Source organism: Mugil cephalus, chromosome 9, assembly GCF_022458985.1.
Source record: "Mugil cephalus isolate CIBA_MC_2020 chromosome 9, CIBA_Mcephalus_1.1, whole genome shotgun sequence".
Lineage (NCBI taxonomy): Eukaryota > Metazoa > Chordata > Actinopteri > Mugiliformes > Mugilidae > Mugil > Mugil cephalus.
In genome coordinates, this window is record NC_061778.1 from 4,966,111 (window position 1) to 4,980,943 (window position 14,833).

At 40.6% G+C, this 14,833-nt stretch overlaps 1 protein-coding gene across 3 annotated transcripts in view; it reads left to right on the forward strand.

Annotated features, from left to right (window-relative positions):
• cntn5 (contactin 5) overlaps positions 1-14,833 on the forward strand; it is a 116,642-nt gene that overhangs the window by 23,472 nt on the left and 78,337 nt on the right. For all 3 annotated transcript variants that reach the window (XM_047595213.1, XM_047595214.1, XM_047595216.1), the window contains exon 2: positions 12,701-12,819. In XM_047595213.1, coding sequence (XP_047451169.1) covers positions 12,765-12,819 — 55 coding nt within the window. In that variant the 5' untranslated portion in view covers positions 12,701-12,764. The remainder of the gene's footprint in view (positions 1-12,700; positions 12,820-14,833) is intronic.

Genomic DNA, 14,833 nt, shown 5'->3' on the forward strand with positions numbered 1-14,833 from the left:
AACCTCGGTACCGAGAGATTTCCCGACTCGATTGCCCTGCACGTAGCCAGAAGCACTGAACCTGGGGAGGATATACTGTATATTGGCCCAATATATATACTGTATGGTCCAGCTTAAGTTTCACTTTTCCTTTTGTAAATCTTCTACAAGGGAAAATATATAAGTTGCTTCCAAGTTATTGCATTTAGCTAAACTGAGCTATGGTTCATTTGTAGCTCAGTGATCAAAGTACAGGAGTTAATGGTTTAGCGCACACACTTCACTATGAACTGAGCCGAGAATCTTTTCAAATTTAAACTTGAATCTGAATATAACTGTGACACCAGCTGACTCATGTGATTGCCACTGAGTCCTAGCTAGATTTCCTTAAGCACCAATTAACAAGGTGTCAATTAACAGTGTTTAGCCTATTTACCTTGAAGTCAGACTAGTTAGAGGTGGCAATATCATTCTTCTCTCTGAATGCAGAACTGATATGAAAGCCTTGACATGCAAAGCCGCCGTCTCTTGGAAACGCTGCTATTGTTCCATACGTTGCTTGAATGCCTGTGGTCCTCATCAAAAGTAACGCGCTGATTAGGAACATTCATGCTGCTTTTGTTGGACTTGAAGAGTGCGGTCATATCTCTCTGCATCAGTGTCAGACTGAATAGGAACCGAGACTGAATGGGGTGTAAATGATTGCTGAAAAGCTGTTATTAGATATCACTTACGAAGAATGCTCGCAGAAATACAGAGTTGCTGCTAAAAAAAAAACATCCTTGGAAGGAAAGTCCTCTCTAAACAGAACTTCTGTTATGGTTTTAGAATATTCTGAGCAGTAAATTGTGTGTCTAGAAACGCCTTGTGTCCCTGAGCCGGAAAGCTGAGCATCAAGACAGGAATCATAATGTCGTCAGGTGACCTTTTTGGAGCTGATCCAGTGAATTAATGAATGGCGCTGTGGGCTCATGGGATTTAAATATTGCACTGAAATGAGTTTTATTTGAATGTAGGGATGTGATTCAGGAAGCGGCCTCATGTCTCTGTAAAATCTCCACGGCTGCTGTTGTGGTGTCTCAGGAGTTTTGCCATTATTCACTGAGAAGTACATCCAGGATTTGTCCTTAGATGGCATCGCATATAACAGTCAGCGCTACGCCATTTAGATCGGGTGCCCCAGTTGTTCCCAGTGGAGGGCCAAAATCGAATCCGCAGCGAGGGTCGTGGGCCAGAATGTTAACTTCGCAGGACATTAAGTTAAACACATGCATGTAGCATGCATGTGCAAAATAAACACTATCAATAAACCAATAAATAATATTCATTATGCATGTGGCATATTTATATTTATCTTACCATTATCAGTTTTGTACAAAAAACAAGGATTGACCCAAGTTGGGTTAAATCCTGTCATCCTATGACACACATATCAAACTGAAGGCCAATTGCATTATGTCTATCAGAATTGGACCCCATGTCTTTTGCGTGTGCACCATTGGTACTACAAATCCCAGACTGCATTTTAGTAGCTGATCTGGAATCAGGCAGGTACATCAATCAACTCATCAGTCTCATGGTTGCCTCACTGTTAATCCTAAACAGTAGAGCAGCCAAAGACGTAACAACGCTGTACCAGTTAGCAGACAACAGGCTAATCAGTTAGCCTCCTGTTCCACGGTAGCACACAACGGCAAACAGAAAACTAAACTAAAATATCAATTACAACACCACTGCAGCTAAACACCAGTCTGTTAACACATATATACTAACATACATACATACTTAAAGAGTCCATCTGCCTAATAACAGCAGTATGTTTAACATGGCCTCAGCATGCTAACTTAGCCCCATGTTAGCCCCGCTAGTCCTGGTTTCATTATTCTGTCATTCGGGCTGAAGGTGTGTCTTTCTGTGTTTGTTTGTGTGTATGTCGGTGCGGACCTCCGTCCAGACTAAAACAGGTAGCCGCCCCCCCACCGCCTGCAAGGCTCCATCTGCATCCTCTTACTAGCTGCTGATTTTCTTCACCTCACAGGGTTTAAGCTGGAAGTAGCTCAACGACGCCACCCTACCATCAATGTATCACAATGGTATTCTTTGGTCAGCAATGGAAGTGCACCAATAAATAGCACTTAATGAGAGCAATCGCAGATTCCAAGCGCTGATGGTGGAAATAAAAAATTATACAGTGGGCAAAGTGCAGGCCACATGTAAGTGGGGTGCCCCAAATTGGGCAGCCAGGATTTAGACAATTACACTAGTGGGATTCCTCTCTATACACATGCTTAAATCCGTTCTGTCAATTTGTGTTCTTCAAAATCGACTACAGCAAAAAAAGCCCTAAACCCAATATCAAAAGTGAGGAAATCCATTAAACACAGAGACCCAGATGCTTGAAAGACACATAAGTCTGCAATAATATGACCAGTTACCCAAAACCTCCAGAAGGAGAAAGAAGAAGAAGTTGCAGAAGTTTCTTAGCTGGTGTCTTTATTGAGAGAAAGGAGAAAGGACCTCAACGGAGACTTGGATGCTAATGGCTAGCATGGCTTTCCTGTTAATTTCTTTGGATATAGTCTTTTAAAACAAGATGACATGGATTTCCGTTAGTGTTACGTTCCTCTAAGTGGGTGTTAGCAGCCTTTAGCGGTGATTAGCATGTCAAGGTTCTATGTTCTAACCCGCTGGGCTTTCCTGTGTGGAGTTTCTGTGATCTACCTGCCTGTGCCGTGTTTCCTCTCACACGTTAGATACACTAATGATCCGAAATTTGCCGTAGGTGTGATGTAAGTGAGACTGAGGCTGTACTTCCAATTACGTTCAGTGCAAGTCATTAAATACACTGTAGTCCTAATTACAATGACTAAATAAAACATTCAGTAAACGTTCTAGTTTCAAATGGTTCTTAATTCATCGGTAACATGTTTAAATATGTCCTAATTATGTTTGTGAATTTATTACAGAAAGTTAATCAAAGGACTGATTGACTACACAAAAGATACTGAAGATATTAAATGAAAAAACAAAATTGACATAATAGATCTATGTATGAAAACTAAATAAATGCATCCTGAAATATTGACACTCTATCTGCCTTAGTTTTATTCATAATAGAAAATATGTTTCATTGTCTTTCCTTATACATAGCCCAGAAATCCCTGTAGTTTTAATTATAAAAACTCGCTGGTTATCTACAGAGCAGATCCACTAAAATCAAAGTGCACATCTCATTCTGCTGATTGCTGCCTCAGATAAAATATAGATCTTGCTGCCGTGTTCTGTTTTTGTGTAGGTGTGGTGTTGATTCATTGCGTTCTTGTTTTGACATTTATTAATAAATTCAGAGAGTCAGATCAGAAGAAACAGGAACAACTGTGCTTCAGTATTACACCTACTGGTAGTTATTTGCATTTTCACAATTTGAAACTTCATCTCTGTGCATCCAACGTTATTGACATTATTAATAAAATGAATTTAATAGGCAGTCTCATTAAGATTGGATCTCTATTTAGAGACCACTGAGAATAAGTAAATGACAAACACAATTTATACAACATGGAGCACAAGAATACAAAACTTTTTACTTGAGTTATAAAATAAGAACACATTTTTAAAAACTTCTAATACCGATTAACCAGTCGTAGACTAAAAATATACCATATTCACCACGTGTTGCTGGGGAAAGAAAACGCTTTATAAAGAGGATGACGCTACAAGCAATAAAAATGACAATAAAATAACTGTCTGAATGTGAGTTCTCCACCCTGCCCCAGTTTTTATTCTGCACAGTCAGTCTCAGTGCTTTTGACAAGCCTGTAATAATTCTATTACAGATTTCTTGGGTCAGTTTCACATCACAGACACTTCCATCATAGCTTCCTTTTGGACGAAATCTATGTTCGAGAGCCAAACAAGCTTGATAGGATACAAATCCAGTGGCTCTGATGGACACACTCGCTCTAGATTTGAGTCTGTTGTTGTCTTGTGTTACAAATGACACCACTTTGAAATACGGTTTGAGCGTCCAAGGAGTCTGAATTGAGATGCAAAATGAAAATTGCTGTTTGGACTTTGTAAAAAATCAGTTTGCATATCCTTTGAATGGATTTAGACCGCCAGTCTGAACGTAGCTTTGAGGAACAATGGTAAAACTCGGAGCAGCTTGTGCGAATGTGCAGCAGAAAGAAGCTGTAAACAACATGAAAATTGACGTTGTTTGCAGATTTGTTGCAATGGTTGCACTCGCCACCTGCTTCACCTTTGACAGCTGTATGGATGCTGTCTGCCTCACCCGGAGGCTACACTGAGATAAGCGACAAGTGAAGAAGAAGCGGGAACTTGTCCAACTGAGGGGGTGGACAAACGATAAAATTTCACATTGCGCTCTATCTACTGGTGTTGAATTCTATTTTTAAACCTTTTTTTAATCCCGCTGAGATGTTTTTCCGCACTTTTCCAGCTTCTTTGTAAGCTAAGTTTTACTGCTGGTCAGTGTGTCTTGCTCCGCTGGCACAGATTGAAACGAAGTGCCTTGCTCAAGGGCACACTTAGCTGTGTTAGGCGTATTTGCTGCAGGAACGGATAACTCAAGGGACGTTTCTCATCTTACTTCATGTTTTCTTCCAGTCAAGGGACAGAAAATGCGAAAGTCCCATCAAAAGCTAAATTCTTAAACATTATCCCCTCCTGCACGTGGTCTCTTGTGGCTGTAACATTACTTTGGAGAGAGCTAATCTGGAAAAAAAACATGTCCCATTAACAAAAGGCTTGCCTTGGTCAGAGGAGTGAAACGTGGTGAGGGTAATCCCAGTATTATCATGTTTTAACGTCACCCCTTGCACTCGGATTAAAACCTCCAGTGTGTGTGCGTGTTTGTGTAGCAAGACTTATTTTAAGGAGCTTAGTAGCTTGTTTAGGCTGAAATGCAAACATGGCTCGAAGCAGTGTTTTCTCCCTCAAAACATTACCGCCGTTTTCCTTTGTTACGCCAGACATTTTTGCACATGGAGAATAAAAAGATTATCCCTTTAAATATTGTGCTTGTTATTTAATGTAGGCCATTTTCAAAATAATAAAAACAATTTCGAAAAAGGTATTTACCTGCAGCAGGTAAGTTTCAGTTGTGTAATACCATCTAGCATCCCTGTCATCACAAATCAGTGAGCCAAGTGCAGCAATGATGACTGGCACAGAACAGTGAAGTGTCTTTCACTCACTGCCTTCAATATGTTTTTAGTATTGTTAGTAGTGTGAAAAAATATTGATAAGGCAACATATCGCAATACTTTTTGTTCCCAATCAATATTGATTTTGAATGCATCATTTAAATTAATATTGTTTTTTGACTCAATTTGTCCAATGAATTATCACTGTCATCTCATGTACATGTTTTAAGTAGTTAATATAATGCAGATGCATGTTCAAGTGACATTTTTTTGGGATGAGTTTTGTTTCGGTTCATTATTTGATGCTATAGACTCTTTCTTGGTTCGAAAACAGTGTTTTTTGAGGGGCGGGGCTTAACTGGAGGCAAAAAATTGTACACCATAGATTGTAAACAGAGTTTAGCATATTTTAATGGACTGTTTTGGCTGGAATGGAAAACGCATATTTTAAAGAATATACTAATACACTCACTCTCTGTGAGAGAGACCGTGAGTGTTATTTTAAAACGCTGACTCTGACTGATGGCACGACATTCACCGACCCCTACACTCTCACTCACTGGATGGACGATTTGACCAAAGGACACAGGGGGGGTGAAGTCTGGTCTGTCTTTATCAAGTGAAGCCTCTCCAACAAAGATATTACAAGAAGTAAGTGGATCCACTGTGAAGGGTAACGTAGTAAATGCAACTTCTGCTTGGACACCCCTGAAACACACTAATGTTGCGTTAGCTAGCAGTTAGCATTAGCATTAACATGTAACAAGAATCCACCAAACAATGATTAACTTAACTAATTTCAGTGACAATTTATTCTAAGCCATGACGTTATCCATCCTGAAACTGATGATGTATTAGATATTAATCTTATCTGATAAGAGGTGTACACGTTGTTGATGAGTGTATCACTCCAGTCCTTTCTTTTAATCGCCAAAGGCAAACCAAAGTATAGTTGCTGGTATGTATTAGTGTCTTTGCTCCAGAAAATACAGCAAGACGACATTTTCACGGTTGACAGTGACAAGGTTCGCCTCAATCTTCCCCCTGTTTTGCCTCCAGCTAACGTTGTGACGTCACAGTGACCTAGGCCATGAAGGGGTCTATAGAAGCAGGATGTGACATAATGGTGACTACCAGTACCAGACTGCCGAATGCTCCGTAAAGTGGTCCCGTGGAACCGTGAGAAAACAAGTACAGTGTGTGAGGTACAGCAGAGCATAGTAATATTTAAATGAAAACGTGAGTGAATCCGGCGGATGTGTGTTTGACTTCAAAGTCCAAAGCCGTCGCCAATATTCCTGGGAAAATAGTTTGGCTGGTATGGTACAGACAGTTATGTCCATATATGTAAGGACATATGTTTTGTTATTTTAGCTGTTTTCATAAAGCATATTGAGTTGAAACTGCAGACTCGCTTAAATTTGTGGATGTTCACATCCAAATTAGAGGAAAGGCATAGGAATTAGAGCCAGTTTTGTACACCGTCCCTTTATTTCCAGGGGACAAATGAATGTAATTAGAGATCAAATGAGCCTTTGCAGGTAATGACCGTCTGAACCCATGGGCATCACCAAAGAATAGGTTTCCTCCTTGGCAATGCTTTGCTGGGAGTGTACTACAGCTGTCGAAAGCTAAAATAACTCAAACTCTGTCCAAACATTTACAAACTCTACGGATACAGATTCTACTAGAACTGCTGTGATTGTTATTATTACCACTACTGCAATCACCGATACTCCCTGCCATTATTTTAAATTTGTGCAGATTACAAATTGAATGTCAGCACGTAGGAGCAGGAAGAAGAATTGAAAGCTAACACCTTGTTATCCTCTAAGCTTAGTTACTTAATGTATCTCATATAAATGTGATAAGATCCGAAAATAAATAAGACAAATTACACAATATGCCTTTTATAGAAGTAGAATAAATGCATTTGTCTATTTGAATTGTACTTCATTCACTGTAATGTTCAGATATTTTCCATGTGTGTACGTGTCAGCAACACATGTTGTGCTCTGTTATTAGGAAGCCACTGATTAAATCTCAGGTCTCATCCTTTGATGGAGTCACAGTACCTTCCTGGGTACATGCGATGCTAATTGGCGCTGGTGAAAGGTTGGAACGAGAGCGTGAAAACTGTAATTATAATCAGAATCGGTGTAGCACGTTTGTGATTATAGCCTCCTCTTGAATTCATGACGCAATGTTTGTGGCGGTACAAACACAAGGCAGCTTAGCGGCAGAACAATCTGTGAATTTCCACGGTAGTCCACAAAATGTCAGTGCTGACAAACATGCTACAACCCTATGAAAATAGTCATGCTACAATGTAGGTGAACAGATTCATTCATTCACATTTTAAAAGACTGAAGTTACTAAATCCCAGTCCTGTAATGTCAAGAAATTTCACAATATCCTGACGATATGACAATATGGCTCCCGCGGGAATGTTCTCATGGGGTATTTGTGGTTCGCGTCTTGTGGAAACACCACAATAACACCACATCACATTTAAAATGGTCAGTGGACTTTGCTGCCTCGTTAATAATCATAAGGTTGAGGTGTGATTGCCTGGACGGAAGTGCCACAGCTCATATGAGGTGAAGTTCCAGGGTACTCTGAAGCCGTGAAAGTTAATTTGTAGACCGCTCTGCAAAATCCAAAAGAGGAGATTCAGTGAAATTCAAACTGTATGATGTCCTTGCTAAGGTCTTTTCAGTACTTAAGGCTTGCATAACAATTCCTTCTTTCCTGCATTAGTGAACCAAATCAATACGTGACTGCATATTATCAAGGATCTTGCTCGTGACCTCCTGCATGTATATAGGTTGGACGGCACACACAACTTCCCCAGGCCTCAGATGGTCTAGAGTTGCTTCAGTGGGAACAGGATATGCCAGGCTAATTGTATTATTAGGCTTTACTGGTTATGGATAGAAAAGTTAGCAGTCACATGGCTCTAGCTGGTCGTTGGGCTCCACTTGCATGCAGAAGTATCGGGTAAAACACACCTCATAATTAAATCCCAACGGTGCCTTACCAGACTCAAATTCTGATAATAATTGCGTCCGCCTGCACCAGGCTACCATGTGTAAAGAGAATATTTTTGTTTCTTGTAAATTAAAACCTCCATTTTCTTACATGGTTGACTGGGAAGCGAAAGCCAAGTCCACAAATGACACATCTGGCAGAGTTGCAAGAGACACTGAGAAGTCAAGTGGGGTGAACTTTAGTTAGTTTGTGTCCAGACGCAATTTATTTGATATACACCAGGGATCCATGTTCTCATGACTTGGTATATACGAGAGAGATTTACTGCAACAAAAGAAATGTGTTTTCAGGACAATGCGTGTTGTCTCTTCACTTTACTTTCTACTTTTTTCCTTTAAATAAGACTGATCCTGATCTTACAAGTGTCTGTTGATGCCTTTGAACCTTAAGCAGAGGATCTGCTAAAAACATTTGAACTTCTTATCAGACAGACAAATGCTCTCCGCTGGAATTTAGGAGACTTGTCCTCATGTGCTCGTATTACAATGCAGAGTTCAAGGAGTTTGCTTATGCCAGTGGTGGAAGACAACAAACAACTTTGCAGCCAACACTAAATAAGCAAGACAAACTGTCCAGAGGCAACCTGCAGGCAGGACGAACGAGAGAGGCCCTGGCCCAGTGCATCGCTCTTCATGATCGGCCGTTGTCAGTTGTTGATGTTACAGGATTTTGTGACCTTCTCAGCCAAAGTATTAAAAGATTCACAGCCATCAACACATCACAGAAGCTGTCCGACCAAAGGCGCGCGCGTTCGTGAAAAAGCGGCCCGGTGTCTCTCATCAGCTTAACTGTTCAGTGGACTGATGTGAATTTTACTCCCCGGTGACGCTCACTACAAGCAAAGCAGTCTCAAGGCTGGCGTACCAGTCAAGCTATAGCAGGTGCATGCTTCAAAGTCATTGCACTTTTATGGTAATTGGGATTTATTTGGGAGTAATGCTGCATTACCATTGAGCACTCGTATCAGCGCTCCGTATCTGCCAACCCAAATGGTAGGTCCTTGGAGTTCATTTTAAACATATTGTGGTTTGAGGGCATCCTTAGTGCTTAGAACAGTATTGCTATTACATGCCAAACTGACAAATCTAAATGCAAAAAAATGCTGCAGGCGTACTTTAAGCTAATAAAGCAGAATCGTTGCAAGTAGATTTGTTCATGTTCCTCTGACTCCAGTAACCTCCTGGAGGCTGATGGGAAAGTTATTCAACCCAACGAGTTTTGAACTTACTCTGAAGTTTATTTTGACAACAAGCTGACCCGTGCAGTCAGGTGAAGTGTCAAGTGACAAGGAGCGATTTCCTGAGGTGATTGTGTGTTTTTTTTTAATGTATGCAGCGCATGCAGTTTCTGACGCCGCTATCGTCTGCTCCGTCTGATGGCGGCGGAGGTCACAGCGAGGTGAAGGAGGGTGAGCACCTTTCCAAAAAAGAACACGTTCCGCTCGCCTTTCATCAGGCAGCCGTCTGGACCGCAGATATTTCAATTCTTTCATGCTTTATATTAGTCGGCGGAGGGAAAACTCTGAACAATAACGCAGGATGTAGTGTCGCTTCTCATTTTTAGTTTATCCAACTGAAAGGAAAAGGCTTGGATTTACATCCTGCAAAAGTAGCTGATGTGATGAGGAATAAATATGTTTTTTTCTATCTCTAAATAAAAAATAGCCTAATTGCAGAGTCGCTAATTGTTTAAACCACTACTCCCGGTGCATTGTTCACCGGAGGGAGGGGAGCAAATGAGGTGAGGCAAAGACAAGGAGGCATAAATGATGAATGTGAGACGACTCCTGCTGGATGTGGACATGCTTCCCTCAACTCTCAGGGCTGTCTGCGCCACTGCATTAATAATCTAAATGACACCGACAAGTTAAATGAAGATGAGAGACACTGTCAGCGAGATAACAGAGAAGGAGAAACAAAGTGAGGATTCAAACGAATGCGCAGATAAATGGAGAAATTCTTTTTTTTTTTTTTTTTTTTGGGGGGGGGGAGGGGGTGGAGACGAATGGCACCGAAGCAGACTAATAAGGTCAACGCAACTCATTCTCTTTATAACACGGCAATGGATCCCATTTGCTGTGCTTGTAAATGGAGGTGCACCCATAAGGAGAGGTGCAGTGTAATCAATATCCCCTGAATATCAGTGTTTGTTATTGTGGTCATGCTCCGGTGCTGCACTTATGATGGCGACATTCAAGATTGCGGGCATGAGGTATGATGAAAGCCCCGGCTTTAGGAGTCGTGCGCATTTAGTTCCGAATGAATTTAAGTTAATATGTCAGGCAAAGTCCATTAAGTCAGTACGAGATAGCACAAGCAACTCTGAGTATTATCAGCGCGTGTAGAGGTGAGTGGGACCTGGTGGAGATAAGTAAAACTTTTCAACAGCCTGTCTGGGAGGAGAAAGACATTTTGAAATTCAGTGTGGACAATTTATTATTAGGGCTGCTGATAATCTTTTTTTTTTTTTTTAAATCCATTAGTAGTGAATGAATTATTCTCCGAGTAGTCCAATAATCCTTACCACTGAACAACAACCATACATTCTATTCTATTATGAAATCTGCGAGTGAAGAAATCATTTCAAGCTTCTGCCCAGTGATACTATTCAATGCAAAATGTTAAGACGTATGCAGTATAATTAGAAAAAGCCCATTAATTAGCAAAGATGGTGTTGAGTGTGACTTAACTTCAGTGACTTGTGCTGATTGTAATTAGAAGTGCAGCTGTATAATTTATCTTCAAAAGGTTTCTCGACCCACTTAGAGCGCACCGCTAATGGAAGTCTTTGTCACTTATTTTTATAAGTTTACATGCACCGTGAGTCACTTTCTAGTGAGCTGCTCTTGAGTACTTGTGGGAAAAACAACAGATGAGACGCGAAGCACTCATCAGCGGCGTGAACATAAACCTTGGGAGGAAGGACTCCAACGACGCATCAGCGTAGTCGACTCTGTTGATTTGTGTTGGAAACGTTTGCACGTGGTTGCAGCCTTAAATGCAAACACACCGTTTAGGTTTAACATAATATCATCCTCTGTCACACACTGTGGCAGAAAGATCATTTTCATTCGCTTCCTGACCCTTCACCTCCACACAGGTTCAAGCACAGTGGGTATTAGCGATGTGTGGATCGATACTGAAATATCGATACCACTGATACCAGGTCTTTATGTTCTAAGATCGATTCTTAAATAAAAATATCGATACTTCAGTCATTGGAGGTAATGTAAGAACACAGTGGAACATAGCTAAACTTTTATAGACTTATATTAATTTTATAGTAGTTCTTAATAGTTAAACAATGATTTATTTTAATGGTCTTATTTTACTTATTCCATTTTCACATTTTATGATTATGTCCTCTGTTTGGTTTTTCTGTTGTTGTATTAGCTCGACTGTATAGTAAATGAGGCCACATATCACTAAACTTTTATATGAGATACTTATAGTTTAAAATAAATGTCTAATAAAATGTCTCTGATGTCTTCTCTTTGAAGTTATGATTTGAAATACACTACTTTTTTTCTTAGGTTTACCACACACAGTATCCTTATTGGGTCGGTATCGCCGACACCAAAAGGAAATTAGTGATATTGAACATCTCTGATGGATATTACATGAAGTGATAGGCCAGACTTGGAGCTGATGAAAGGAACACACAGTTAACCCATGAAGTCCTTTTAGATTTAGACTTAGACTTTAATGATGCACAAGGAAAACTGCTTGGTTGCAGTAGCTTAGTTGCACATAAAAGACACACTTGTAAGAAAGTAAAATGAAAGATAAAATAAAGTCTGAGTAACATCTAGTAAAATAAAATAGAGAATAGTGCAAGCAGAAAAAAATGGACAGGACTCGCATATCAACAAATGTAGTAGAAATGGAGAAGACAAAATCTGCATTATCATAGGAATGATACTGAGGTGCAATAGTGTCCATTAACATGGAGTTAACGGTTACAGGAAGGTGAGCTGTTGTACAGATGGATAGAATATGTTATGAAAGCAGCTCTGTAGTGTTCACAGGGGGAGTGGGGCTGAATGGGTTTGTTGGAGAATGTCCTTACCCTGCAAGTCCAAGGATGGTGTTGCTTTTCACAAACTCTTCACACTGTCTGTTGGGAGCCTCGGCGTATTCACGCTGTATATCTGGAGCATCAGCGTCCGCTCAGTAGACCTGTGAGCAATGCGGGTTGCGATCTTGACGTATGTTAGATTTTGCACCAAAAAAATAAAAATAAAAACGTGGAGCACTTAAATATGAAGACAAAGAGCAAGTAGAGTGTAACTGGATGTATTATTTTTCATAGAACTGTGGGAATCATGTCACGTGTACCTCCTCCGTGAGCCTGATCACGCGGTGTGATCATCTCCGTGATGCTCTAAAAGTGAAAGCGGATTTGATTTTGCGTTTCAGATTGACGGCTGTAATGCGCTGCTCTTATTTGATGAACAGCGCCGCATCCCCTCGCCAACCCATGTTTGTTCTCTCTGTTTGTAGGCGCAGCTTTAATGAAGAAGCGGACCTGCTAACATTCTTGCAGAAGGGACCCTCTTCAACAAGTATGGGGTCACCATGGAAACCATTTCTCCTCCTGTCTGTCATCAGTGGCCTTTCAGGTGAGAAATTCAAAGGGTAACGTCGAGAGATAATAGCTGCACAGAACCTTCTTAAGCACTGATGTTACGCGTAAAAAGAAAAACAATACAGTGTGCTCTGAAATTTGCTGTAATGATGTGACAGATGTCATAAAAAAAAATGCTGCTGAGAGAATCGTGGTTTGTTGATTTGAGAGGAGGACACTTTTCACACCTGGACGAGAGGTATTCACATCTTTAAAACCATGAATCATCGTCGAGGTGCCACGGTTCTTTCTGTCTCAGATAAGTCTCAGATAACTGTCGCACACCTTTTTATTGTTAATCTATGGTATCGACCAACTATGAGACACAGTGTTATGGCGCTTTCATTTTCATAGCATAATATAAAGAGTGGGTTGATTGCAAATATTATTTGATAAAGATATCTCTACTTAACTGATAAGGCTAAAACAAAACTCAATTAGACCTCGATGTTCATAAAAAAATCCATTTAAAGCATCTTTCTAGCTTTAGCGGTTCAGACCATTATAAACCAAACCCCCCCACACCTACATCTGTTGAGTTTTAGCATCGTGCCCTTTAATGGCGCGATGAGCAGTGTGTGCACAACTTTAAGTTCCTGATAAAGTGTCTTCCATTGTCAGTCTGGCCCAAGTGTTTGCCTAATGGATTGCGCCCTTTTAACGGTTCTTTCAGCCCACAAGAGGAGGGTTCGTGCTCTCCGCGGCTCTCTCCGAGCTCCGTTTATGGGAGTCAGAGCGAACGGCGCTGACCTCACTTGTCTGCTTCTTAAACCATACTATTAAATGGAAACAACCGTTTTCGTCAGCCGCGTTCGAGGGCCGTTACATTCTGGATAAATTGTGCGCGTTATGTCGAAGAGAAAGAGCGCATCTTTCTTTGTGAGTTAGCTTTAATAGTTTATGATAAACTGCCGAAAGGCCGTTGTAACCCCAGTATTTTGTTTTTTATATCTATAGAGAAAATGCTTAAACTTGCAATTAATAGCTGCAGACTGCATACGCTGAGCAACCTGCAAAAAAAGATGAAAAGCGTATTTTGCAGAGTAGAGATGATTATCTCTCTCGGATAACATCTCCATTAAATATTACCTCTTTATTTGTTTATTTGCATATTCCTTTTTAACAAGATCTTTCTACCTCTCCCAGAATTACTGGTGTTAAGTTTGTAACCTTGAGTGTGCTGGCCTCCTATAAGACAGTCATTGTTGTCCATGGATCTGTTCCCTCAGGCCACGTTGTGTGTGAATATGTGTATTCATTAATTAACAGAATGTCATATCTGAAGAACTGTTGTGTGTGTATACACGTGTGTTAATATGATTAATACATTCGGTATACATATTCAAATACTTGATATCTAATTTGTTGCACACTTCAGAGGCTTGTACCATTGGCTTGTAATAAATGGATTTACAATGCACCGAGGACTGTAACCTGCGTCTGCAGGGTGACAAATCTTGCTTCTGCAGAGAGAGAGAGGTGGAGTTAGTCTCTTGTGCGAAAAGCATCCGCTGGAAAGCCGTTTCAGCAAGCCAGCATTATAGGGCTCAGTGGTTATCACAAAAACATTGCTCTTGGTAACACTGATAAACAGAGTAATGAGTCATTTACAATAAATGTTCTATTTTGGTCAGCCTTCGCCTCCTTGGCAGCAGGGTTAGGGAGCTGACACATGCAGGTCTTAACAAAAAAGGAAAGAAAGAAAACCTGGTGTTGGAAAAATGAGCAAAGGGAGGCAGAGGATGTCCGACATACAATCACGAGGAACAGTGGCACGGTATTGGGAACAGATCGGAGTTCTGTATTCAGGAGTCCTGTGCAGACAAAGATGAAGAAAACATCCATTTTCAGAAAATGGTTATGCTACTGTTCCATCAAGTATACACGATGCCAAAAGGTTACCATCCCTCCGAGTACACACACACACACACAAAAATCTGCTAGCATTAGCAGTAGCAGGCTAACAAGTCTGGTGTTAATGTTAGTTTAAAGGCCAGCAACACACAGTC